Source organism: Notechis scutatus, chromosome 2 (genome assembly GCF_049901735.1).
Source record: "Notechis scutatus isolate UNSWTSFEM ecotype Mainland chromosome 2, rNotScu1.2, whole genome shotgun sequence".
NCBI lineage: Eukaryota > Metazoa > Chordata > Lepidosauria > Squamata > Elapidae > Notechis > Notechis scutatus.
This window is the reverse complement of record NC_142010.1, coordinates 16328175-16355485: the sequence shown is the minus strand read 5'-3', so window position 1 is coordinate 16355485 and position 27311 is coordinate 16328175. Positions and strand designations below refer to the sequence as shown.

The following is a 27311-nucleotide window of genomic DNA, read 5'->3' as shown; positions in this document are numbered from 1 at the left end:
GGAGGTGGAACATCTGGGGAGATGGGAAGAGAGGAACTGTGGCTATTCTGTCTTGGTATTTTTCCATAGAACAAATCTTGCTTAACACGTATACCTCTCAGAGCAAAGTTCACTAAGCTGACAGGAAAAGGAGCTGATAAGATTAACTTCACAGAGGTCTGTGTCAGATAAAAGATGTGTATTCAGTAAAACATGTTTATCAGTCACAAAGTTCGTTACTTGTATCACGTAGCCTGGTCTCAAAGATTAACTTTGTAACTTCTTTGTCTTCCTGCAATCCCTCTCACCCCCCCTCTTTGAATCAGTACAATAAAAGGGGACAGCGCAAAGCAATCGGGGCTGCCTGAACAATCCCATCTGTCTCAGGCGCAGCCGGGACAATTCCATCTGCCCCAGGCGATGTGCTGCCTCACCTGAAGAAATCATTTGTTTCGTGTCTTTTTTTCTTTGTGCTTTGCACTCACCCTTGCGAGGGCTCCGCTAAATTGCTTCCTGAAAGGAATTCAGCAGCAAACCAGAAGATCGAAACAACAGACCGGTCGCTCGACGCGACAGCTGGGGGCTCGTCCGGGATCCCTTGATTCGTCCGGGATTCCTTCGATTTTCTGGTTCCACGGTGTGACTTCTGTCTAGGGGTGCATCGCCTTCACTCCCATTTCTACGCACCTGGCATAGGTTTCGTACGACGTAAGTAATGGGCTCCTCACTTTCCAAAGTTTCGTCAGGGCACAGGGACGAACTTTATAATTTAGTGAAGAAGGCTAATTCCTTTCAGAAAATCAATGGTACCACTGTGTACCCTATTTCGAAAAAATCTTTAAATAAATTTATAATTTACATTGAGGCGCACTGTCCAGCCTATCCATCTGCTGGAACTCTTAGCCATTCTCAATGGGAAAAATTAGGAAAATATTTACATGAAATTCCCAGAGCTCCCATGGATATACTTATTTCTTGGAGAGCGATAATGGCTGCTATAACAATTGTTTATCCACCTTCTAGTCTTCCTGAAACATCTTTTTCTCCTGTTTCCTCTGATTCCCCTTCTTCTCATTCAAAAACTTCTAAGCCTCTTGTGGCTCATCTTGATACAATTTCTTCCTTACCACCTCCTTATCCTGACATTTCTTCCCCTCCTCCTTCCTCTCCTTCTTCTCTTCCTGACTCTTCCCCTATGAAACCTGTGGGAGGAATTATAACTAATCTTCTGTCATCACCTCTGTCTTTAGAAACAGAAAATCCTTCTGCTTATCCTATGACTATCATCCCTGGAGCGGCAGGAGGCAATGTTCATAGTAACATTGAGTTTAAAGTTTTAAAAAATATAAAAGATGCAGTTACAACTTATGGATTGCATTCTCCTTTCACTAGGGGAATACTTGATTCTTTGGTTACAGCTAATACAGTTATGTTATTGTATGATTGGAAAATGCTTTTTTCTATGCTTATGACTCCAGCGCAATATGTTGTGTGGCAATCTGAATATGAAAAAGGTATTGAGGCTGAAATTCGTAGGGGTTTGCCTGCTGGAGTAACTGTAGATCATTTACTGGGGAAAGGTCAATCCTCCACTCTAGCACAACAACAAAATTCTCCCCGTCGTAGTTTTGCCATTATTCATATGTGTGCTATGAATGCTTTAAAGCGAGTGGATGATTCAGATTCGCAGTCCACTCAAGCATTTTTAAAAATTATGCAAGGTCCTGATGAGCCATATGCTTCATTCATCAGTCGGCTTCAGACAGCCCTAGATAGACAGATAGATAATTCTGTTGCCAAACAAGAATTACTTATAAAATTGGCTTTTTCCAATGCAAATCATGATTGTCAAAAAATTCTACAGCCAGTCGCTAATAAGCCAGGAGTGACATTGGCTGAGTTTTTACAACTCTGTAGAATTGTAGGAACAACTACTCATAAAATGGATATGCTTGCTACTGCAATCACTGCTTCATTACCAAATTCTAATTCTGCTTCTACTTCTCCTCCTGATGCTTTTGCTGTAACACGCAATGGCAATTGTTTTAACTGTGGCAAGCCAGGACATTTTAAAAATCAATGTCGTATGCCAGGAGGTGGAGCTGTTCTTCGTGGCCAAACCAGAGGTCCACCTTCCTCATCTAAGCCAAAAACTATCTGTCCTCGCTGCAGGAAAGGCTATCATTGGGCTTCACAATGTCGTTCTAATCCTTCTCTCTCTCAGCCTTCGGGAAACTAATTGAGGGGTCTTCAGCTAGCCCCGCCACAAAGGCTGAATTACCTGTCACAACATTTCCTGTGGTATTGTTAGAGGATCTTGTGTATGATGATCCTGGTGCTGTTTTTACTCTTCCTTTAACTACAACGCTTCTCAAACCTCTTCCTCCTTCCACACCTGTCTTGCTTATTCCCAATTCTTCTCTTACAATAGAGGGTGTGGTTGCAGCTCCTTACTTATATGATTCTTCTGCTCTTAATAATCTTGCTTTGGCTGCAATAGGAGATCGTTGCTTTTCTTTAAAAAAGGGGACAGTAGTGGCTACACTTATAATTTTACCTCTTTTTGAACCTCTTTCTTTGTTTGCATTACAGCAGCCTGTTCAAGCTTCAAAACCAATTCTTTCTGTTACACTCAATGGTCGAATTTTTGAAGGTCTGATTGACACCGGTGCAGATGTTTCTGTTATTCGTTCCTCTGAATGGCCCTCTTCTTGGTCTCTCACAGAAGCTTCTTCAGTGCAGGGCGTAGGTGGGGCTCAAGCTGCTAAGGTCAGCTCTCATTGGCTCTCTGCTTCTACTGAGCATTCTACCTTAACTGCTTATCTTAAACCCTATATTCTTCCTCTACATTGCAATCTCTGGGGACGTGATTTACTTTCTCAATTTCAGGCTTATATTCAGATACCATAGTTTTTCTATCCAAATGTCTATTTCTCCTTTATCTCTTACTCTTAAAACATCTATTCCTGTTTGGGTGGATCAATGGCCTCTCACCAAAGAAAAATTGGAGGCTTTACATCTTCTTGTCCATCAACAGTTAATAGAGGGACATATTGAACCATCCACCAGTCCTTATAACACCCCAGTTTTTGTAATTAAAAAGAAATCTGGCAAATGGCGCCTCCTTAATGATCTCAGAGCCATAAATTTAATTATTCAACCCATGGGGCCACTACAGTGTGGTCTGCCTAATCCTAATTTGATCCCAGCTGGATTTGATCTCATAATAATAGATTTAAAGGACTGTTTCTTTTCCATACCTCTGGCACAAAAGGATAGGATCATCTTTGCATTCACAGTGCCAGAGCTTAACAATTCTAAACCCACATCTAGGTATCAATGGAAAGTTCTTCCACAAGGTATGCTGAATTCACCAACTATGTGTCAATATTTTGTCAATGAGGCTCTGCGTCCTTATAGATCTCAATTTCCTAATTTTCTTGTATATCATTACATGGATGATATCTTAATTGCTGCTGATGGGCCAAAGGGGACGGTTCAAAAAACTTTCCCGATCCTCTTGACCACATTAGCAAAAGCAGGGTTACATATAGCACCTGAAAAAATCCAGTCTCACTACCCAATGCAATATTTAGGTCACAAGGTTTTAGCTTCTACAGCATCTCCACATATTCCTTCACTCACACTTCCACAGCCAACAACGCTGGTTCAATTACAGCAGTGCTTGGGGGTTATTAACTGGGCTAGACCATATCTTGCTTTAACCACACAGATGCTATCACCACTCTTTCAAGCACTAGTAGGATTGAAAAATCCTGCAGATAAGGTCTATCTTTCAGATCAGCATCTAGAAGCTTTAAAACAAGTAAACACAGCCCTAGCAACCCAATGGGTAAACCGTGCACTCACAGACACACCACCTTCTCTTGCTATCCTTTCTACTCATCAACTACTGACTGCAATAATTATTCAAATATCCAATGCAAAAAATCTTCATATCTTGGAATGGTTACACCTACCACACACTCCAAAAACATCTATTTTTACTAGAGCAGCGCAAATGGCTTCTCTTATAGAAAAAGGGCGTAAGAGAACCAAAGCTCTGATGGGAATGGATATTTTTACATTGTATATTCCTTTTAAGATCACTCAATGGGAACCTCTTTTTCAGACTTCCACAACACTGCAGGACGCATTGGAAGATTGGTGTGGCCAAGTGTAGTGCCACCTTCTCTCTGATTCACGATTGCAGGTGTTGAGGACAGTTCCTTTTGTTCTACAATCACCTTTTGTCCAACAGCCATTGAAGGAAGGCTTAACTGTCTTTACTGATGGTTCAAAAAATATTGGAGCATGTACATGGTATGAAGATGCTCAATGGCATAAACGTTTAACTACTTCACAATCATCAGCACAACAAGCTGAATTAGCTGCTTTCCTATTGGCGTTGTCTCTTTTTTCACAACAATCTTTAAATGTAATATCTGATAGCATGTATGTTACTCAGATGGTTGCTCATATTTTTGATGCATATATTTCTCCTGTTACCCCTCCCTCTCTCATGACACTTTTTTTACAGCTTCAGACACTGCTGAAAAAGCAAGAGAAACCTTTATTTGTAGCCCATATCAGAAGTCATCAGCAATTGCCTGGATTCCTAGCAGAAGGCAATCATATGGCAGATGAGGCTTGTAAAATTATGGCCTCCTCTCCCCTTCTCCAACAGCCTTCACCTGGGGAGAGTCATGAATATTTTCATCAAAACAGGAAAGCCCTAGTGCGACAATTTGGAATTACATATCAAGAAGCCACAGCAATAATTCAACAATGTCCAACATGTAGCCTGCAGGCCAAAGGTATCCCTGAAGGTGTTAATCCTAGGGGTACTCAAGCCTGTGATACGTGGCAAATGGATGTCACTCATTATCCTCCCTTTGCTCCCTGGAAATACATTCATGTATCAGTGGATACATATTCAGGGTTTATTATAGCAACATTGCAAAGAGGAGAGGCTACAAAAAATGTTATTAATCACTGTATTCGGTCATTCGTAACGTTGGGATGTCCAAAAATTCTCAAAACAGATAATGGTCCTGCTTATGTCAGTTCTCCCTTTGCTGAGTTTTGTCATAAGTGGGCCATCACACATAAGTTTGGCTTACCCTTCAACAGCCAAGGGCAAGCGATTGTGGAGAGATCGCATTTAATTTTGAAACAAGCCCTTGATCGGCATTTGGGGAAAAAAGGCTCAGGCCCCCCGAACCTCCCAACGTTGCAAAATATCTTAAATGTTTGTCTTTACACTCTTAACTTTCTCAATCTTACTGGCACTCCTCCTACCACAGTGGCTTCTCGCCATTTCACCAAGCCAGTAGTTCCCTCTTCCCGTCCTCTTGTTTATTTCAGACAGCTTCCAGATCCTGCGTGGAAAGGTCCTGCACAGCTCATTACCTGGGGAAAAGGTTACGCTGCTGTCCAACTTCCTGATCGAGTGCTTTGGGTTCCTGCTCGCTGTGTCAGACCTTACCATGGCAAACCTGACTCTAACTCTAATCTTTCTTCTGATATCAATACTTCCTGTCTTTTCTCAATTTAGGGCATCTCCTGATGCTATTTTTGCTTTCCTTGCTGACACTGTTACCTTTATTTTTAAAGATAATCTCCTTCCTGCATGTAATTATGTTTTCCAACACAACGGTAGTTTCCTTTCTCCTACTTCTGACATAACTGTTCACTATTACTATTTTCCTTGTTTAATAATTTTAACTATACATGTCACTCCGCTTACTATAGGTTCATATTCTTGCTTAGGATTTTTTCACAATCACACCTATTTCAATCACACTGTTATATTGCTTTCCACTCCTTCAGTGGCATCTACTCCACTATCTTCTGTTTTACTTACATTGCCATCTCTAGCTAATTCTGAGTCACCTTTTCCTGGAGACAAACTACGATGGCATCTTCGTTGCTGCTTTCCACCCTGTGATGTCACCAACTGCATATTACATCATTCATCTTCCTGGGTTCCTGATCGCTACAAACCACCTGTCGTGCGAAGACGCTACCTCATCCATGATGACACTCATTGCAAGACTACAGCTCTCATTCGAGCTCGCCATCTTCGGTATCCTGCCTTCATTGCTGACAACTCCATCTCTAAGCAGTCTGCATCTCATGTTGTTCCAAGATTTGGCTATCGTCGCACTCCTCGAAGCATACAATCATCTTCTACAAATGAACATCAACCTCAAACTTATACCTGGACTATCCTTGACTTTCAAGGAAAAAATTTAAATACCACCACTAACTATACTCGATGGCCATGGTTTCCTCAGCTTTTCATGGATTTTGCTGAAATGGGAACAGGAGTAGAAAAATTTGCAGACAAAAAACTGCAAGCTGACACATGGGACAAGCAAGGCTCCTGCTCTCCAGCACCTGCTGACAACTATAGACTATATTTTTGTCCCGCTCATAGTACTGGTACTTCTCGTTCTGCCTGCGGTGGGGTAGTTGACAGATATTGTAAAAAATGGAGTTGTGTATCCACAGGTCATATCTGGTGGGAAGCACCTACCAAAAATGACTATATTCATATTACCCGTGCCCAAGCAAAGCATTCCTGCTCTCAATGGCCTTGTTGTGGACAGAGAATAAATCCACTCAGAATCACTTTTACTGCACAAGGAAAGACACTTGCAAAAAAACAATGGATGGTTGGGTTTACTTGGGGAGGACGTCAGTGGGATGGTCAAGGAGATGAAGGGAATATTTTTACAATTCGTCTCTCAATATCCATGTCTAATTATGATGTTGGTCCCAATCACAATTTGAAATCAACCTTTCTACAAAAACCCAATATTCAGGTGAATCCATTAGTACAGTTGGTTAATTCTTCTTACACATTGCTAGCAACTACACTTAATGATTCATCCAAAACTGATCAATGTTGGCTTTGCTTATCTGATTTGCCACCATTCTATGATGCAGTAGCTTCCAATGAACCTATTAGTAACTCCACCAGTGACACACAATGTCGATGGAACACTTCCTCCATCACTATCACTGACATAATAGGTAGGGGATGTTGCCTAGGAAACATACCTGCCAATTACACTCAATATTGTCAGAATGTTTCATCAGGGTATCACTGTGATGTATATTTACCAAAAGAAAGATCAAACCTTAACATTGGAGGCTATGGTCCTCTATACACTACCTCCAATGGCAATATCACAGCTCGCCTCAAAGGACAATTCTTTATCCCAGGTAATAACTCTATATGGGCTTGCTCCACAGGAGCAACTGCTTGTGTTCATGGTGATGTTCTTATTGCTCAGGGATCTTTTTGCATTCAGGTAAAACTGATTCCAAAGATCACTTTTTATCCAGGGTCAGAACTTATCAATGAACTTGAACCTCCACAATTCCCTCTTCATCAGAAAAAAGAAGTCATAACAGCTGTAACACTATCTGTATTGCTGGGTCTTGGAGCAGCAGGTGCAGCCACGGGTGTAGCGGCTCTAGCTGTTGGTCATCAACAGTTAGCAACCCTAAGTTTACAAATAGATGAAGATCTCAAACGAATAGAGACTTCAATTTCGGCTCTCCAAAATTCTCTCTCATCTCTAGCTGAAGTGACTCTTCAGAACAGAAGAGGTCTAGATTTGTTATTTTTAAACAAAGGGGGATTATGTGTAGCAATAAAGGAAGAATGTTGTTTTTATGCTGATCATTCAGGAATTGTCAAAGATTCTATGGCTGAATTACGAAAACGTTTGAAGGATAGAGAGAATGAAAGACAACAAGGTCAGTCATGGTATCAAGGCATGTTTAATTTTTCTCCTTGGTTAACAACACTATTGTCTGCTTTAATAGGTCCTCTTGTGCTATTGCTTCTTGCATGTACTATTGGTCCATGTGTATTAGGACGTTTACTTACATTTCTGAGGGATCGTTTGAATACACTTGACAATGAAGTCAACAATACTCAAAAAACAGTTAGCTTTCTTACATCCACCATTGAATGAAAAGATCTTGTCAAAAAACCTTTGCTGGAATGGTACTCTGACCAAGAGTCAGAGGAAGAAATAGACACTAATAACTCCTTTTCTCCCAAAGAAGTTTTGTTAACTCTGCCAAGCCATGATTTGGGGGATGAGGACTTTTCCTCGTATGAGTTGGTTCTGCAAGGCATCAACAAACCGAAGGGTTTGTTGCCACCTTGTGGGACTACTCAAGAGGAGAAAGGACTCTACCTAGAATCTTGAGCACAAAAATAAAGAAAAGGAGGAATTGTGGCTATTCTGTCTTGGTATTTTTCCATAGAACAAATCTTGCTTAACACGTATACCTCTCAGAGCAAAGTTCACTAAGCTGACAGGAAAAGGAGCTGATAAGATTAACTTCACAGAGGTCTGTGTCAGATAAAAGATGTGTATTCAGTAAAACATGTTTATCAGTCACAAAGTTCGTTACTTGTATCACGTAGCCTGGTCTCAAAGATTAACTTTGTAACTTCTTTGTCTTCCTGCAATCCCTCTCACCCCCCCTCTTTGAATCAGTACAATAAAAGGGGACAGCGCAAAGCAATCGGGGCTGCCTGAACAATCCCATCTGTCTCAGGCGCAGCCGGGACAATTCCATCTGCCCCAGGCGATGTGCTGCCTCACCTGAAGAAAATCATTTGTTTCGTGTCTTTTTTCTTTGTGCTTTGCACTCACCCTTGCGAGGGCTCCGCTAAATTGCTTCCTGAAAGGAATTCAGCAGCAAACCAGAAGATCGAAACAACAGACCGGTCGCTCGACGCGACAAGGAACCTCCTGTCTCTCAGGGTGGACCATATTTCAGGGGTTGACATCTCCCAGGCACACTGGTTGAGTCGATCTCAAGTTGAACACTTGAAATGGAGACTCCATCCTCCCTGTTCATAGAATTGTCCCACATTTTTGGAACTCCAGAGGTGGTCCTCTTTTCCATTCCCCAGAATGCACAGGTAAACAGGTTTTTCTCCAGATTCCTAACCCAAGGAGTGGAGGGGACCAATGCACTTTGGAGCAGATGGCCCCCAGGTCTCCTCTATGCCTTCCCCGCCCTTCCAATCTTCCCAGCAGTTTTCCAGAAGATGTTGGAGGAAAAGACAGAGCTGATTCTGCTGGCCCCATATTGGCCCAGGAGACCCTGGTTTGTGGACCTGGTGAACCTGTCTGTTCAGAAGCCTTAGAAAATCCCAGCCTCTCGAATCTCTCTCAGTCAGGGGGCCCTTCTGTATCTGGAACCCCAATGGTTCCAGTTGACCGCTTGGTGGTTGAGTGGAAGTTCTTGAAGGAGGCCAACCTTTCAGATATTGTAATTAACACAATACAGGCTTCACCTAAAAAGTCTACAACTGGACACCTGGAGGAAATTCAGTGACTGGTGCTCAGAGAGAGCCCAGAACCCCTCTTCAGCTTCTGTTCTGGAGATCCTTCAGTTTTTCTAGGACAGGCTGGACAAGGGCCTCGTGCCAGCACCCTCCTCAGACAGGTGGCGGCCTTAGCTTTGGTAATTTCATGGAAAAATAAAACATCCCTCTCCCACCACCCTTCGATCCACGGATTTCTGAGGGGAGCCTCAAACTGTGACCACCCATTGTGCATAGGTATTCCACTTGGGACTTGCCTAAGGTTCTCCAAGCTCTCCTTTTGAGCCTTTACGAATGGTAGGTCTCCGTATTTTAACTCTGAAGGTATCCTTCTTGGTGGCTATTACATCAGCTAGGAGGGTGTCTGAACTAGCTGCCCTTTCGGTAAGGCCAGATTTGTGTATGTTTCATGAAAACTGGGTGGTTTTGCATCTGGACCCTTCATTTGTACCAAAAATCAACTCTTGGTTTCACAGTGTTCAAGACATTGTACTCCCTGACTTTTGTCCCAAAACCCAACATGTAATGGAATGTCAGTGGCACACATTGGACGTGAAAAGGATTTATATCAAACAAACTACACCTTTTCGCAAAACTGAGTGAATGTTTGTGTCTTTTCAACCTGTCTCCTTGGGGTCTAAGGCCTCATCTACCATATTGAGTAGGTAGATCAGAGCATGCATTTCTACTGCATATGAAACTCTTGGCTTGCCAGCTCCCAAGAAACTGACTGCACACTCTACCCGGAGTGCAGCGACTTCGGCAGCTTGGGCCATGCAGGCTCTGATCGAAGAAATTTGTAGAGCTGCTACATGGACCTCACCTTCTCTGTTTGTCCGACATTACTGGCTGGACTCCTTTGCATCTGCACAGGTTGCATTTGAACGAAGGGTACTCCAGCGAGTGGTTCCTGGGTCGGATTAAGAGGACCAGCCGAGTCCCTCCCTTGGGCATGCAGGCTTTGGTATGTCCCAATGCTGGACTCTAGAGCAGCATGACGGAGAAGGGGCATTGGTAGACTTACCAGTGAATGCCCTTTCTAGACACACTGCGATAGAGTCCAGCCCCACCCTGTGGCCGTCTGGTCTACTCTTCTTGGGTAGGGGGGTAGTTGTATGCACATTCTGTTTGTTTATATTCCAGAGACAATCCTGGTCTGTCAAGATACTTCACCAGAAAAGCTGGGGCTCTCAGCAGAGGCGAACCTTTTATGGTGGCAGACTCAGCTCACATCATAAGAGGGTGGAGTTATACCCAATGCTGGACTCTATCACAGCGTGTTTAGGAAGGGCGTTCACTGGTAAGTCTACCAATGCCCCATTTGCAAGTTAGGCAACTGTAGAAGAAAGATTCAAATGTGAAAAGGCCACCTTGGGATAAGAAACCAAGTTTTCTGCTTTTAAAACTAGTTCCATCCATTTCTGGAGAAGAATGAGTTTTGCAATCTTTCTCATCTGAAACTGTACTTGGACCAAAATGGAGATGTAGCAGCAGATCTGGGAATTGCAAGCTTGTTGGTTCTCCCCAATGAGGATCCAAGGAAAGAGATTCTGGGGACTTCTGAAAAACAGAGACTTACTATCAACCAAGATTTTATTTCACGGCTAAAGTTCCTTAACAAGGTAGTTGCCACTTTGGTATTTTTTCTGCTTCCCAAAGCCTGAGGACCCATTTTAACTGGGCTAAACATAGTCACCAAGGTGATTGACCTTCACTGAAAATTGAATGTGGAGAGTAGAAATCTCAGTTTTCTTATAGTGCTTGGAAAGCTTTAGTACCATTCCATTTTGAGTATTATCTACAATTTAGTATCTCCATCAAGTTAGTGAGAAGGAGTGGTGCGGTGGCCTAGAGGTGGAGTTTTCATCTCACTATTAGGAGGCTGTGAGTTCAATCCTAAGTAGAGGCATATATTTCTCTCTCTGGGCACAATGAGAATATATCTGCTGAACAAAACTCCACATTGGTGACAGGAAAGGCATCCAGCCATTAAACACTTTACTAGCTCCATTCAGCTGCCCAGACTTCACCCCAAAAGGTATTATGGGGTCGTTAAAAGATGATGATGATCAAGTTAGTGAAAAACCCACAAGTGCTGAGGAATGTGTGTGTCAACTCATAAAACATTTTGTATACATGTTTTATAGTGGACAACAGAAAGAAGAGGGGGAGTTTCAAAGAGTAGGCAGCAGTGTGGAATCGAAAGTACATTCCATTCATATTTTCTTCAGAGACTGATTAGATGACTGAAGCTTCTGCTGCTCAAAAATCTAATTGGAGAGCGTGATTGATGACTCTTGGCTATGGATGTTTTTCGTTGGATGATACACCCAGAGGGGTTGGGGGGAAAGTAGGATCAAGGGTGACAGTGAATTATATATCTCAGAGTTGGCTACGCCCAGGCTAATGCCGGCATGTTAACTTCTAATAAATCCTTTTTAGTTTTGGGAGTGTGGCATGAGGCTCATAATTTAATTGGAGTAACTGCTGGAATCTTGACAGATAGCCGACTCTGAGATACTATTTAATTGGAGTAACTGCCGGAATCCTGACAGTGTGGTTAACAGCTTTAGGTTTGTTTGTCCTTGTATGTAAACAACAAATAAAAACACAATTCTTTTGACAAGTGTCTGAACTCAGTTTTTTTTCTTTTATATTTTAACTGGGAGATGGTTTTGGACAACCTTCAAATAGGAGCAATTTTGCCATATTTTATGTAGTTCAGAAAAAACCTTCCCAGATCCTACTGGTCAGAGGCCTCTTTCTTCCCCACAGTTTTATTGCATCTTAATAAATCTAATAGAATAAAAATGTAATAAATATTTTAGAATTAATTTTTCAAAAATGTAGCATGAGTAGGTCATCATAGTTTAAAACCATGGATATATGATTGGAAGAATAAATGTTAATACGGCTATGAGAACCCATATAATACTTAAATAGTCACAAAATGTCCTAAAAGTCTTTTTTTTCAGGAGGCAACTGGACTTTCTTGTTTTTCTTTGAAGGCATTTTGCTTCTCATCTAGAAGCTTCTTCAGCTTTCTTCTTCAGCTGACAGCTAAAGGAACTTCTTGGGTGAGAAGCAAAACGTCTTCAAAGAAAAACAAGAAAGCCCAGTTGCCTCTTTAAAAAAGCACCTTTGGGACCATCATGACCTGAATAACCGAGTCTCCATAGAAACGATCATATGCTTACATCTTTTCTTAATTCTGTCACTCCAGACTTCATGAAATAAAAGTAGCTGTAGCTGTTACAACCATTGGAATCTAAAGATGTTGTATTTATCTAAATGAAGTCCATAATCTACTTGGCTACTTTAGATTAGATTAACAGAGTTGGCAGGGACCGTGTAGGTCATCTAGTCCAACCCCCTGCCCAAGCAGGGGACCCTACACCATTTCCGACAAATGGCAGTCCAATCCTTTCCTGAAAGCCTCCAGTAATGAAGCTCCAATAGCTTCCAAGGCAAAGTTGTTCCATTGGTTGATTGTTCTCACTGTCAGAAAATTTCTCTTTATTTCTAGATTGAATCTCTCCTTGGTCAGTTTCCATCCATTATTCCTTGTCTGGCCTTCAGGTGCTTTAGAAAATAGCTTGACCCCTTCCTCCTCTCTGTGGCAGCCCCTCAAATATTGGAACACTCTATCCTGTTTCCCCTGGTCCTTCTCTTCACTAGATTAGCCATGCCCAGTTCTGCAACCGTTCTTCATATGTTTTACTTGATCTCCATTTTCCATTGGTGATGAGTTCTAACATGTTTTCTTTGGTATAGTGAGAAACAGGAAGGATTATGTAATCTTTTCTATGTGATATACTATAAATGTTTGCAACCACCTTAAGGGCGGTGTCTCCTTTCTCCTACTTGTTTGGGAGTTGGGGTCCTATTTGCAAATATCTTTAATAAAGCTTATGTCAACTAAAAAGATACCCCTTTGGTCTTTTTAGCTGCCAGAAAAAGGGAATGGAGGAAAACAAGGCATTTGTGAAATGCTTAGAAAATCAACCTGGCAGCCCAAAGTTGTCACAGCATAAGAAGGTTATTGGAGAGCATGATGGATGACTCTTGGAGATGGACCACTTAAAGTTGGTTTGCCAGTCACATGGCCACCTGCCCTGCCCTCTCCAGGGCTCCCCTGGACTTGGAAACTGGCAAAAAACACTTGATAAGCAACTGGCCAGTAATTGAGGACCTAGTCATTAAGCGAGGACCACTTAAATTTGGTTTGCCAGTCACATGACCACCTAGCCATGCCCAGTCAGCAAGCCACTCCCACCCCAGTCACATGACCACCAAACCACACCCACAAATTAGGCCATGCCCACAGGTTGTTTAGAAATTTGAATCCCACCCCTGGAATGCCACCAACCTGGAATATCACTAAACTCCATAGCTCTGGATGGATGAACTTTCCTAATGGTCTATGGAGACAAGTTACTCCATTGAGAAACAACAAAAGTCACCTGGGTGTTGAACTATCTTCATCCAGCATCACTTTCTGGACAAGACCCAACAGGAAGGCCCACAACCACTACAGAACAGTGCCCCCAGGGATGGAGCTATGATTTTTTTTCCAGCTACTCCTCTTGAAATGGAGCTCTGGAGAAGTTTGGGCTCCCCAGAGGAGAAGTTGCTTCTCTGTGTAATTTTCAAAATTCTGGCCTTTTACATCTCATCTGCTACTTCTCCAGTGATTGTCTTTGAGGTAAACATCAGACAGAATCAACATCTTGCATCAGAAAAGGATAAATGCCTCAGTCACACACATTGTGGCACAAGTTTGGGGACAGGTAGGGACTGTGCTATTGAATGTGCTTTCTGTCTTTTCCAGGTGAAGCTTGGTTTGTCTCTGTCTGATTCATGAAAGCTTGTAGAATTTCCAAATTGGGAAGATGCTTTGAATTCATCTAACTCTTCTTCTTGTTCTTCCTTAGAAACAGGACGGGGGTTGATTCAGACTTATGAATTATGGATCTTCTGCTTCTATTTCTGTTCCTTCTATCCCAGCCAGTTTCTGGGAGGCTTGGAATGAAGTGCCCACTGAGTTTGAAGCCCCCGGGTAGTGAAAACCCATGGAACTATTACAGGCCAGGAGACCATCTCATTAGTATAATCACCACTGGAGCAAAAATAGTGCGTACAACAACGATGCCTTTCAACAGGGGTCCTTATTGTCAGTTTGACATGTAAGTAATTCAGGGTGGTGATGTAACACTAACCCTCTATTTGCTCTTCTAACATTCTTGTTCTTTTCTTCTTATTTCACTTATTGCCTATATCGCAGGACCTGTTTAATTTCTTGAACTGTTTTGATTTCCATTGTTCCTCTCTTTTGACTTATTTAATGGGGCAGGAAAAGAATATCTAAAAAAGGGAAGATTCCTTCCTGGTCCTATCATGAGTTATCGTAACTGTAGTTTAAAGTAGTTAGTGAATGAAGTGTAGTTGCCTCTGCCCAGCCCATTTATATATTTTTACAACCACTCTTTCCTAGTTAATACCTGATCCTTATAGGAACAGAGAATGACTTGATTTTAGAACTGCTTTTCTCGGTCACTTATGAAACAACCTCTTCCTATAACAATGATTGTACTTTAATGACTGAATGATTTTGAATCCTGGTTACTTTGCAGTTGAAAATTAGTGCTGATACAAATACAATAGCACTTAGACTTATATACCGCTTTACAGTGCTTTACAGCCCTCTCTAAGCAGTTTACAGAGTCAGCATATTGCCCCCAACAATTTGGGTCCTCATTTTTCTTATCTTGGAAGGATGGAAGGCTGAGTCAACCTTGAGTCTGGTGAGAATGGAACTGCCAAATTGCAGGCAGGCAGCAAGCAGCAAAAGTAGCTTGGAGTACTGTCCTCTAACCACTGCACCCCCAAGGCTCATATAACTATTTATTTATAATTCTTTTTTTTAAAATAAAGTTTTATTGAGTTTTAACAAAACAAATAAAACATCTTATTTGAGTACAGCATTGTTCCAGGTTATCACATTTCTATACAGACACAGTTTCATATGCATATTCATCTTATGCATTCAACTTCATATCTTATTACTCTTTTTCCAACTTCTCACTATTTCTCCCTTTACTTCTTGTTAAGCCTGGATTCCCCAACGGGTGTTAAGGAAAACAAACTAAACAGAATGTACAGCGAAGTCAGATAGGAAGACAGGTAAATGTGTGAGATAAGTTTTCTAGTTAACACGCAGTAAAAATACAGATACGCTTGTGCTATCAAAAATATAGTTTATTCCATTTAAGAATTATAGCATAGTCAAAATAACGGTCCATTAGTCATATATCAATTTCAGTCAAGTCTTGTCGGGGATACTCTATTTGCAAAGTCCGTGTCGAATAGCCAGTGTCAGTACACATATAATAAATCTGTCCAAAACTTATCTTCTCTCCATTGAGAAATATCTTCAAAGTAATCCAACACTTCTTCTCCTCCCCGATCCAGCAAGAACGCAGTCTTCAATAAGCCAGCCAGTAAGAGCCAGAGAGTGCCTTGCTGCTTATATAGTACTTTTACAGCTGCACCCTTAATTACATTCCTTTAGCTTAAAGTCACATACACTTTATCTGACAAACCATGATTCCTTATTTATTATTTTTACCCAAACCAGTTAGGGTAAACAATGTTATCCCTAACATTCTCCCCTTTTGGGTAATAATAATAATATTACAATAATATAACTATTTATACCTTTAAATCATAATTGTCACAACTCTCTTTAAATTTTACAACACCTTGTGCCTTTGTAAACTGGTCTGCAATGTTTTCTTCCGTCATGCAGTACTCAAGTTTAATTAGACCATTTTTTACAGATTCTCTAACATTTAAGTATCTTAAATCAGTATGCTTTGATCTAGTCTTTACAGCAATATTAGTAGCTAATTGTATAGCTGCCTGGTTGTCCTCGTATACAATAATAGAATCTTTAACAGTTATACCCATGTCTAATAATAACTGTTTGTACAGAATTAAGTCAGTGCATAGTAATGACAGACATGAAAATTCTGCTTCCATCGTTGATAAGCTAATATGCTGTTGTCTGATTGACCTCCACCCTATTAGTGTTTTACCAAATAATATAGCCATCCCAGATGTTGATTTTCTAGTGTTTATGTCAGTTGCAAAACTTGCATCTGCATAGGCACTAAGATTCAAATCACCTTTTGGCTCTAGATACAATGCATGGTGCATTGTTCCTTTAATGATATCTTAAAATTCTCTTTAATGCTTGCCAATGACATTGAAGTGGATCATTATTATATCGTGCCAGCTGATTAACACTATAAGCTATATCTGGCCTTGACCAATTGCTTATATATGATAAGCTACCAATCAAAGATTGATATATGGTCTTATCAAATTTGGGACTTTGAGCATCCATTTTGCAAATTTCCTGACTCATTGGAGTCTTTGCACGCTTACAAAGTTCCATTTTATACATTTTAATTAATTGGCAAATTTTATCCTCTTGAGATATCTTAAATCCTTTTGTGGTTTTATTAATTGTCAATCCTAGATACTTTTTAATTTCACCTAAATGCTTTAATTTTATCCTTTTGGCTAATAATGAAATAATCTCAGTAGCTTCATTATTGGTCTTAGTAATCAAAGTAATATAATCTGTAAATAATAACAATAATGACACCGTTCCATTATTTTCTTTTTTAAACATACATGGATCTGCTAAACCAGATTTAAACCCTATATTGTTTAATTCTTTCACAATATATTGGTTCCATTCATAGCCAGATTGTTTCAATCCATATAAACTCTTCTTGAGTTTCCAACAATCATTGCTATTTACTTTATTATCATTTATACCAACTGGTTTTTTCAAATATATTGTATGCTGCAATGGTGCATGCAGATATGCAGTTTCTACGTCTAAATGGTTAACTATATAATTCTTCTTAGCTGCCCACACTAAAGCTGCTCTTAAAGTTGTAGCTTTAAGATTTGGTGCAAATACCTCATCATAATCATATACATTTTGGTTAAATCCTTGTGCTACTAACCTAGCCTTATAAGTTACTTTCCCATTATTTCCAGTCTTTACTTTAAATATCCATTTGCACCCAATGGATTTTTCTCCTGGAGGTAATTTGGTTTCTTCATAAACCTTCATTTCCTTTAATGAATTTAACTCTTTTTCCATTGCCTTTTGCCAATTCACCTGATCCTTAGCAGGATACATCTTAAGTTCATCTATGCTAGTAGGAACTTTATTTACTTGGCAAACAATACTTGCCTGATATCTTTCAGGTGGTTTAGTTATACGCGTTGTGCATCTAGGTATAACAGGACTTACAGGTGGACTGTATTTTACAGTCTGTATTTTATTTCCTGTTCTTGACTATCTATCACTTCTTGATCAATTATTTCTTCTTGATCTGGTTCTATTTGCTCTTCATGGACTTCTTCTTTAATTGGACTTTTCTTATAACTAGTCTTTTCCTTCTGCCTCTTATAGGGTTCTATAATAACATCATTATCTGAATCTTGCTCTAATCTATTCCATCCTATATGTTCTAGGAATTGTGCACTAGCACTGCAGTATACTCTAGATGTACCTGGTTCCCAGAATCTATAAGATCTATGGTTTGCTTGATATCCAACAAAAATTAATCTTTTAGCTCTATGTTGTCCTTTGTGCCTGAGTTGTGTAGGGATATGCACCCATGCTGGTGCACCAAATGTGTGAATATAACTCAAATCAGGTTTCCTACCATGCCACAGAGTGAATGGTAATTCACCTGTTGTTGAATTAACAACATTGTTTAATATGTGATTACCACACATTATAGCTTCTCCCCACAAATTGTCAGGTAATCCAGAATCAGATAACATTGTCCTTCCCATTGATTGCAGTGTTTGGCCTCGTCTCTCTATAAATGCATTATGTTGAAGCCTATATGGTGCAGACTTTTTATGTTGAATACCTGCCATTCTAAGTCTACTCTGGAATTTATTATTTGTAAATTCCGTACCATTATCTGTTATAAGAGTTACTAATTTCCTTTTAGTTTTCCTCTCTGCAAATTTTAACCAATTAAAGAAATTTGTATACGTTTCAGTTTTTCTCTTCATTAAAAAACAGAAACCATACCTAGAATAGTGGTCCATTATGCTTAATATGTATCTAGCACCACCTACACTTGGCTTTTTAGGACCTATTATATCGGCAAATACTACCTCTAAAGGCTCTTTGGTAGTAAATCCATCAACTCTATTTGCCGGTATAACTTTGCTTTTGTTTTGATTACAAGCAGAACATTGCAAATACTTATTACAAGGTTTCAAACTTATTCCTTTAGATAGTTGAACAGTTCTCTTAATCATTTTAAAATTTAAATGACCTAGCCTTCGGTGTAACAAGTGAATACATTCATCATGAGGTTTCATATTATCATAAACTGTGTTAGCCACTTCTAAACCATTATCATTTAACACATATAATTCACCTCTTAAAGATGCAGTAATTTTCTTACCTTCTTTTTCAATTAAACAAGTATCTCCCCTAAAGGTAACTATGTATCCTAATTTAACCAACATTCTAACTGAAAGCAAATTAAATTTAAGTTGAGGTACATATAACATTTTTATGTTCTCCTTTATACAAGAACAATGAGCTATACCTTCACCTTTTGCCTTCAGTTTCCATCCGTTTGCCAATGAGATATGTTGTGAACTCATAGACATTTTTACAATTTTTTTTTTATCATTTGTAATACAGTGGGATGCACCACTGTCAACCACCCATAAATTATTTTTTACAACTCCATTACTATACATTGCTAACTCATAATTCTTATTTCTTCTTTGTTGGCTTCCAGCATTCTGGCTTGCATTCTGGCGCTTTGGTTTCTTACAAAATCTTGCAAAATGTCCTCTCCCTCCACAATTAAAACACTTTTTAATTGCGAATGCAGTAGGAGATTCATTATTTTCCTTTTGAGGTTGCTCCCTCCTTAACTGATCTCTTTCAAGCCTTCTTCTGGCCTCTTCAATCAATCTGCCAGTGATATCAGTTAAAGTTAGGCTTTCTTTAGGCAATATTTCAAGGGAAGTTACGTAGTCATCAAAACTTTCGTCTAATGAAGATAGAATTATGTAGACCTGGTGTAGTTCAGAGAAAATTAACTCCTTCTCATGAAGTTCTTGAAAAATGCTTTTCATAGTATTCAAATGACTCAGCATATCACCATTCTTTTGGAGATACGTGCAAAAAAGCTTCCGTGTTAGATTTATGTGAGCACCAACGTTATCTCGGACATAAATCCTCCTCAGTTTTTGCCAACACCCAACAGCAGTTTGCTCTCCGCGTATATGAACAAGCTGTTGATCAGTTAATGTTAATCCTATGATGCAAAGTGCTTGTTCATTTTTCTGTTTAAATTCTTCTATCTTTTGACTATCTTCCTCATCTTCAGGATCCCATTCTCCTACGTTTGGTGGGTTTTCAATTATGTTCCACAGACCTTCTCTTCGTAGAAGTAGACTACATTTCATAGACCATGAAACATAGTTTGTTCCATCCAGCTTGGATATAAGGGACAAACTTGGTAGACTGTCTTGTGCCATGTTTCACTATATGGATATAAAACTATAATTGATAAAACACAGCTGTCTGTTTACTGTAACGTGTAACAACACAAAATCTCACTTTTTACATAAACCTGTTTTTATCCTAGTTAAATTGACTTTGCAGTCTCTCTGGGCCCATAACCAGTGTTAAGCCTGGATTCCCCAACGGGTGTTAAGGAAAACAAACTAAACAGAATGTACAGCGAAGTCAGATAGGAAGACAGGTAAATGTGTGAGATAAGTTTTCTAGTTAACACACAGTAAAAATACAGATACGCTTGTGCTATCAAAAATATAGTTTATTCCATTTAAGAATTATAGCATAGTCAAATATAACGGTCCATTAGTCATATATCAATTTCAGTCAAGTCTTGTCGGGGATACTCTATTTGCAAAGTCCGTGTCGAATAGCCAGTGTCAGTACACATATAATAAATCTGTCCAAAACTTATCTTCTCTCCGTTGAGAAATATCTTCAAAGTAATCCAACACTTCTTCTCCTCCCCGATCCAGCAAGAACGCAGTCTTCAATAAGCCAGCCAGTAAGAGCCAGAGAGTGCCTTGCTGCTTATATAGTACTTTTACAGCTGCACCCTTAATTACATTCCTTTAGCTTAAAGTCACATACACTTTATCTGACAAACCATGATTCCTTATTTATTATTTTTACCCAAACCAGTTAGGGTAAACAATGTTATCCCTAACACTTCTCTTAATTTTCTTTTATGGTTATCTCATTTTCTTCTTATTCAATTGTGTTTCTTTTATCTAAATTTCTATATCTTTTTATTCATTGTACTTATACTTTCGTCTGTCTTGTTTACAATTTCATATGTTCTCTTCCAAAATTCTTAAGAAGCAAAATTCCCCCTATGGTTTCCAATCAAAGTGCAACACCTTTAAATTTTATTGTTATTATCATATGAAATCTCATTAAACATTGAATTTGTGCATTCTAAAATTATAACATTCAAATTTCTAATATCTATTTTATATCATGTAGCTCTCATCATTCAGACTCTGCTTGGTACTTCCCCTTGAAAATGTAAAAAGAAAATTTCTTTCTAAAAATATAAATATATATATATATATATATATATATATATATATATATATATATATATATATATATATATATATATATATATATATCATACATATAAACATTAATAAACAAAATAGTTATTCAAAATCATTCTAGTACTGGTATAAACCTTGTAAATCTTTCACGTTTCTTTTCAATATCTATCAATCTTTGAGAACAATTGAAATGTTTCCCTCCCTTCTTCATTATTACTTTACTGTTAATAAGCATTCCATTGGATAGTCATACAGTTTTATCTTATAAATTATTTACTATTAATAAGCAAAATAATTATTCAAATTCATTCAAATAACTGGTATAAATTTCCCTATAAATCCTTCACATTTCTTTTCAATATTTTATCAATCTTTAGAAACAATTGCAATGTTTCCCTCTCTTCTTTATTATTTCATTAATTATAAATAAACATACCATTACATAACAATACAGTTTTATCTCACAGATTATTTACTTATTTCATTTCTAACTCATTACAGTATTCTACTGTCACAACACTATCTTTTGTACCTTTGCAGAATCCTCACTTTTAACTTAATTTAACCATTGTCTCTTTGTTTTCTGGCTGAGCAAATACCGTTAATCCTAGTATGTTTCCTCTTTTTCTTTATTTCCTGCTTTTGTCCCTCATAAGTTTTTTCCCTTTCTATCTTTCCCCCCTTTTTCTCATCCCTTTTTTTATATCCTTCTCTCTCTAATTTTCCCTTCTGTAGTTTTCTTTTCTGCTTCTCCTTGCTGTTATACTTCTTTTTCAGACTATTTTTCTTTTTGGCTGTTCCCTTTGATCTCAAACTTTTAACTCCTTTCCCCCCTTTTCCCCTTATTACCACACTTTGCTTTATTTGATCATTGAAAATGGCTTCTTCTTTGTCCCGCCCTTCTTCTTGCTCTTGAAGCTTTTCCTTTTGCTTTTCATAGTTCAGGATCTCCATTTCAAAAAATTCAAATATGAAGCCAAAGGATCTTCCTCCCCTTTCTGCGTCTTCTTTCTGTTTTTTAAGACTCATCTCCAATTCCTCCAGAAGTGATGGCATTTTAAACACTTTTGAACAACCATCCGATTGACTTTAAGTAAAAAACAGAAAAAGAAAGAAAAAACCAATGCCAAAACCTTTTTTTTTTAAATCACCAAATGATCCCAGACTGTTCCTTCTTGTTTCTTTCCTTTACTTTTCCTTTCTGTGGGCTACTGTATCTTTTAATAAGATTTCAGTTACAATGTATCCTCAGGAGTCTTTTCAAAGTTACACTGTTAATCCTCTTTATTTTTCCAGGTGGCACTCCATTTTTCCATTATTCCAAGTCCCACCCTTTTGCCTCCACTCTTCTCCCTTTTAGGGCTTTAAAATGACCAAGAAAAAATCTTTATTCTCCTTTTGACACTTAGTTTTCAGCTTAAGGTTGCCTATTAGTGTCAAAATAGATTAATATAAATTTCTTTCCATACCATTTGTAATTGTCAATATAAAGGTTAAAAAAGGGTTTTTAACCTCCTTTTCTCTCTCCTTTGCCGCTTAAAGATCTTCTTTCAGAAGTATCTCTCTAGGTACTTTTAGATTCAGGGTACCTTGCTTAGATGTTCTCTGTTGTTTAGCCTGGTCTGTCCTGCTTTCCTCTTTGTCTTCCTCTTGCACAATCTTATCCAGTTGGGTTCTTCTTTGAGGTGGCCATTTCTGACCACCGCTGCAACCGCCTTCGGGGAAGGGAGTTTAGACAAGCCAAGGAGGAGAGATGCGGCTCCCCTCCACTCGGCTAGCAATCTCCCCTCTCTTCACCACCTCTACGGGGTGGCTTCAGCCCCGAATCCAAAGGATCGGGGCGCTCCAGCGGTGAGCACAGATTGAAACCGCGCACAATCATGGATTTCGGTCTGTCGCTGAAGAGACCCAAACCGGAAGTCAATTTATTTATAATTCTTAAGCTTAGTGGAAAACTATATCCAGTGGATCTTCCCAATACTTATTAAAAAGAAAAGGTGATGGGGAACTATCATTTGACTCTTGTTTTGGATCAATATTGGCTTAAGCATCAGAAGCAGGGGTGGTATTCAGGCAGTTTGGACCAGTTCTGGTGTACCAGTAGTGGAGATTTTTACTCGTTCGGAGAAATGGCAAATACGATCTCTGACTAGCCTCGCTCACCTGCACCCGCCATTAGCTCTCCTATATTCCTTTGTTTTTTAGCTTAGCTGATTCGCACAGCAGAGTAGATTGCCGTGCCTCAGCTGAGCTAAAAAACAGCTCACCTCACTCACCAGCATTCCGAAAAGGGTGGGTCTTTGAGCCCTGAAAGCACATGCAAAGCATGTGTTAGGCGTGCACACGCATGCATAGGACTACTCATAGATCTGGTAGGAAAAATTTGGAAACCCATCACTGATCAAAAGGCAAAGAGAATTAAATTGAAATGGTATTTTGCTTTTGATCATAATGATGATGATAACATAAACATTTTATGTTAGTTTACCTTTTGATAAATTTAGGCTACTACACTACATTTTTAATATTCAAGTGGTCAACAAGACTCCTGGGCTTCTGAAAAATCTCACACTTGGCTACAACATCCATGATAATTATTTGAATAGACTTCTGACTTCAGATGCCTTGCTAGATATGTTCTCAACAGGAGAAGCCAATGTTCCGAACTACAGCTGTGGAAGGAAGGACTACCTTTTGGCTCTTGTTGATGCAGCTACCGATGACATCTCCATCCAGATGTCAACATTAGTAGGCATCTACAAAGTCCCTCAGGTTTGTGTGCATGTGCTTTTGTACAGTTAATTTGAATGGGGTTGTTAGCTGGTATGTGATAGATCCAACCGTATCTTCACGTTGAAATTGAAGAACTGCTTTTCAGTGTGGCCATTCTAGGTGAAATGGTTAGGAATTGGGATCTACAGTGTTTAAGAGGCAAAGATCAAAACAGCGATATCCTCTCATGACATCCTCATCATTGCTTTGGGTCTTCTGTTTCATGCTTGGGAAGGTGAGGAGAAACTCTATGTTCAAACAAAGGGTATTCTTTAAAAAAAGGAAGGTATAGCAGAGATGGGAAATCATCCTTTGAATATAATGTTAACAAAAATAATGATATTTTCAATGGTAAACATTCTAGCCCACATGCTCACTATTTTTTATCCTTAAAGTTCATCATAAATGGCTTGAAGAGCAATAAAGACCCTTGAGAGGATTTCTCTGCCAGATAAAATATTCAAAAAAATATCCCTAATAGTGGTGTGTTCCAGTGATAAGATTCAAATTTCTGTTTTTTTTAATGTATTTTATTTATTTTTTATTAATCATAAAAACAAAACAGATACTAAAGAAATATATAATACATAAATAAAAAAGGCAACTTACCAAAAATGAGGCAGGCAACTTCTTGTTACATTGTTGTTGTTATACATTATCTATTTCTGCTTAAATCAATATATAGCAAAATCAATGTAACAAAAACCTGCATGCATACATAAATGGATTTTTTTAAAATAAAGGTTTTTGTTTTTTTTTAACAAACAAAACAAACATAAAACAAAACATCTTCAGGTACATACAGTGTGTCAGTTGGTACAAATCACTTGTGCACAATCTCTGCAGTCTTTCCCTTCCAATTTGCATTAATCTTTATATCATAAATCCACTATATTTATTTATATTATTACTATTATTAATTATACTAGACTTTACTAATATTACATCATTTTATGTGAACAAATCACCATTTTTCTTAATCTACTTTATAATGTTCATTTCATCAAAACCAACCTATTCTAATATATCCTTACTTTATCTTACCTCTGTAATTCTATTATACTTATATTATATTATAAAGTATCATAAAATATTTCATAAATGAAAAAGCAAAGCAGAAACAAATATCAATAAGTACAGCAGTGTAACAGAAAAGTATTTAAATCTCTTTACATTGGCTTATTTCTAATATTTCTAATTAATGTTTATAATTATCAACATTCTTATTTAATTCATACAAAGCAATGATCATTCTCTGCCTAATTTCTACCTCTTACCACAATCCATTTCTGCACATTGTAATTTTTTAATTTCATTTTCATCTATGGGGATCTCTTCATTTTATCACTGTTATGCAAACCTAATTTTAGGCACTGTTAACAGGTGTAACATTAAATATGTATTGTACTCACTTTATTTATGTGGGTTCCTGTTGAGGTAATTCCCCGTTAGGAGAATGAGTGCACACAGGGAGATGTATTTGAGAGAATGTTTGAATAATACACACACAGCACACAGATACACTGTACAGTAAATGTAGGTTTTTACTTCCAGAAAGGTTTAAGCAAAGTTCAAGATAAGCAGTCCAAAGTCGTTCACAGGTAAATCAGTCAGTTTTTTCAATCCAGGGATAATCCAATTAGAAAGTCCAGTGTCAAAAGCAGTTCAGTATTAGACTTACATCAAATCCAAGAATATCAGTCAGTTAGGAAAAATGGAGGAACGGCAATACTCTGCAACAGAAGGAAAAACAGAGACTCACTCAGACACACTCTCTTCTGAGACTAAGACCAAACAACCCAGGTTTCTGGCTCCATCTTATGGCCGTTTGAGAAACCACACCCAATTACAGTTCTGCATTTTCTTAAAGATACAGTTTTAAAATGTTTATCCTGGTTTATATATTTCTAGCCCAAATACCTGTTAGGTGACTTATATTCCTAACATTCTCCCCTTTTGGCTGGAAAATATATACAACCTTACATTCTAATTCCATAATCCTCACAGCTAGCCTTATGCTTTATAGAGCCTTGGGCCTTTGTAAAATGATCTGCTATATTATTTTCTGACATACAGTATTCTAGCTTAATCATCTTACTTTGCACACATTGTCTGACATTTAAATATCTTAAATCTGTGTGTTTTGTTCTTGTTTTAACAGCAATATTTGAAGCCATCTGTATTGCCGATTGGTTATCTTCATAAACAACAATAGAATCTGTTACATCAATTCCCATATCAATTAATAATTGCTTATACAAAACTATTCCATACATAATAAAGATAAACATGAGAATTCAGCCTCCATTGTTGACAAGCTTAGACATTTCTGTCTAATAAATCTCCATCCAATCAATACCTTTCCCAATAATACTACAGTACCCGATGTAGATTTTCGTGTATTTATGTCTGTAGCAAAACTTGCATCAGCATATGCAGTTAAATTCAGTTCATCTTTAGGCTCCAAATAATGCATTGTTTGTAATAATGTTTGTAATAATGCATTGTTTGTTTCAGATATCTTAACACACGTTTAGCAGCTTGCCAGTGCCTTTCAGTTGGCTCAGTATTAAATCTAGCTAACTGGTTAACACTGTATGCTATATCTGGCCTTGACCAATTACTGAGATAAGATAAACTACCAATCAAGGACTGATAAATGTTCTTATCAAAAACAGTAGTTTGAACATCACTATGGCTAAACTCCTGGCTCATCGGTGTCTTTGTAAGCCAGCTTACAAAGTTCCATTTTAAAACTTTTTAGTAATTGGTTAATTTTATCTGCCTGTGAGATTTTGTATCCTCCCCTAGTTCTATCTATCTTTAAACCAAGATAATGTTTGATTTCTCCTAACTGTTTTATCTTAAATTTCTGTTCCAATTGTGAAATTATTTTAGTAGCTTCTTGTTCAGATTTTGTGATTAATGCTATGTCATCAGTAAACAATAGCAACAATGAAATTACACCATTACTTTCTCTTTTAAACAAACATGGATCAGCCATGCTAGCTACAAAACCTATCTTCATTAATTCTTTAACTATACATTGGTTCCACTCATATCCTGATTGCTTCAAACCATAAAGATTCTTTTTCAATCTCCAGCAATCCGTTGTATTCTCATTTTTGAGACCTAAAGGTTTCTTTAAATATATAGTGTGTTGGAACGGTGCATGCAGATAAGCTGCCTCTACATCCAAATTATTTACAATGTATTTCTCTTTAACTGCCCACACTAATGCTGCCCTTAATGTAGTAGCCTTCAGACTAGGTGCAAACACCTCATCATAGTCATTTGCTGTCTGATTGAACCCTTGTGCTACTAACCTGGCTTTATGGGTAACAGTCCCATCTACACCTGTCTTCAGTTTATATATCCATTTACATCCTATGGCATGTTTACCTGTTGGTAACTTAACATTTTCATATACCTCCAGTCTTTGTAAAGATTCTAGTTCCTTATCCATTGCTTTCTGCCAAGCAGCCTGTTCCTTAGCAGGATA

At 38.4% G+C, this 27311-nt stretch overlaps 2 protein-coding genes across 5 annotated transcripts in view; one reads left to right on the top strand and one right to left on the bottom strand.

Annotated features, from left to right (window-relative positions):
- LOC113429298 (vomeronasal type-2 receptor 26-like) overlaps positions 1-27311 on the bottom strand; it is a 157126-nt gene that overhangs the window by 63006 nt on the left and 66809 nt on the right. The gene's annotated exons all lie outside the window — the stretch shown is intronic.
- LOC148131842 (vomeronasal type-2 receptor 26-like) overlaps positions 13928-27311 on the top strand; it is a 29796-nt gene continuing 16412 nt past the window's right edge. The window contains exons 1-3 of one of the 3 annotated variants that reach the window (XM_087954320.1): positions 13929-14136; positions 14281-14532; positions 23521-23809. In XM_087954320.1, coding sequence (XP_087810446.1) covers positions 14315-14532; positions 23521-23809 — 507 coding nt within the window. In that variant the 5' untranslated portion in view covers positions 13929-14136; positions 14281-14314. Of the gene's footprint in view, positions 14533-23520; positions 23810-27311 lie in introns of all 3 variants that reach the window. The other 2 variants (XM_087954322.1, XM_087954321.1) reach the window with 2 other exon arrangements.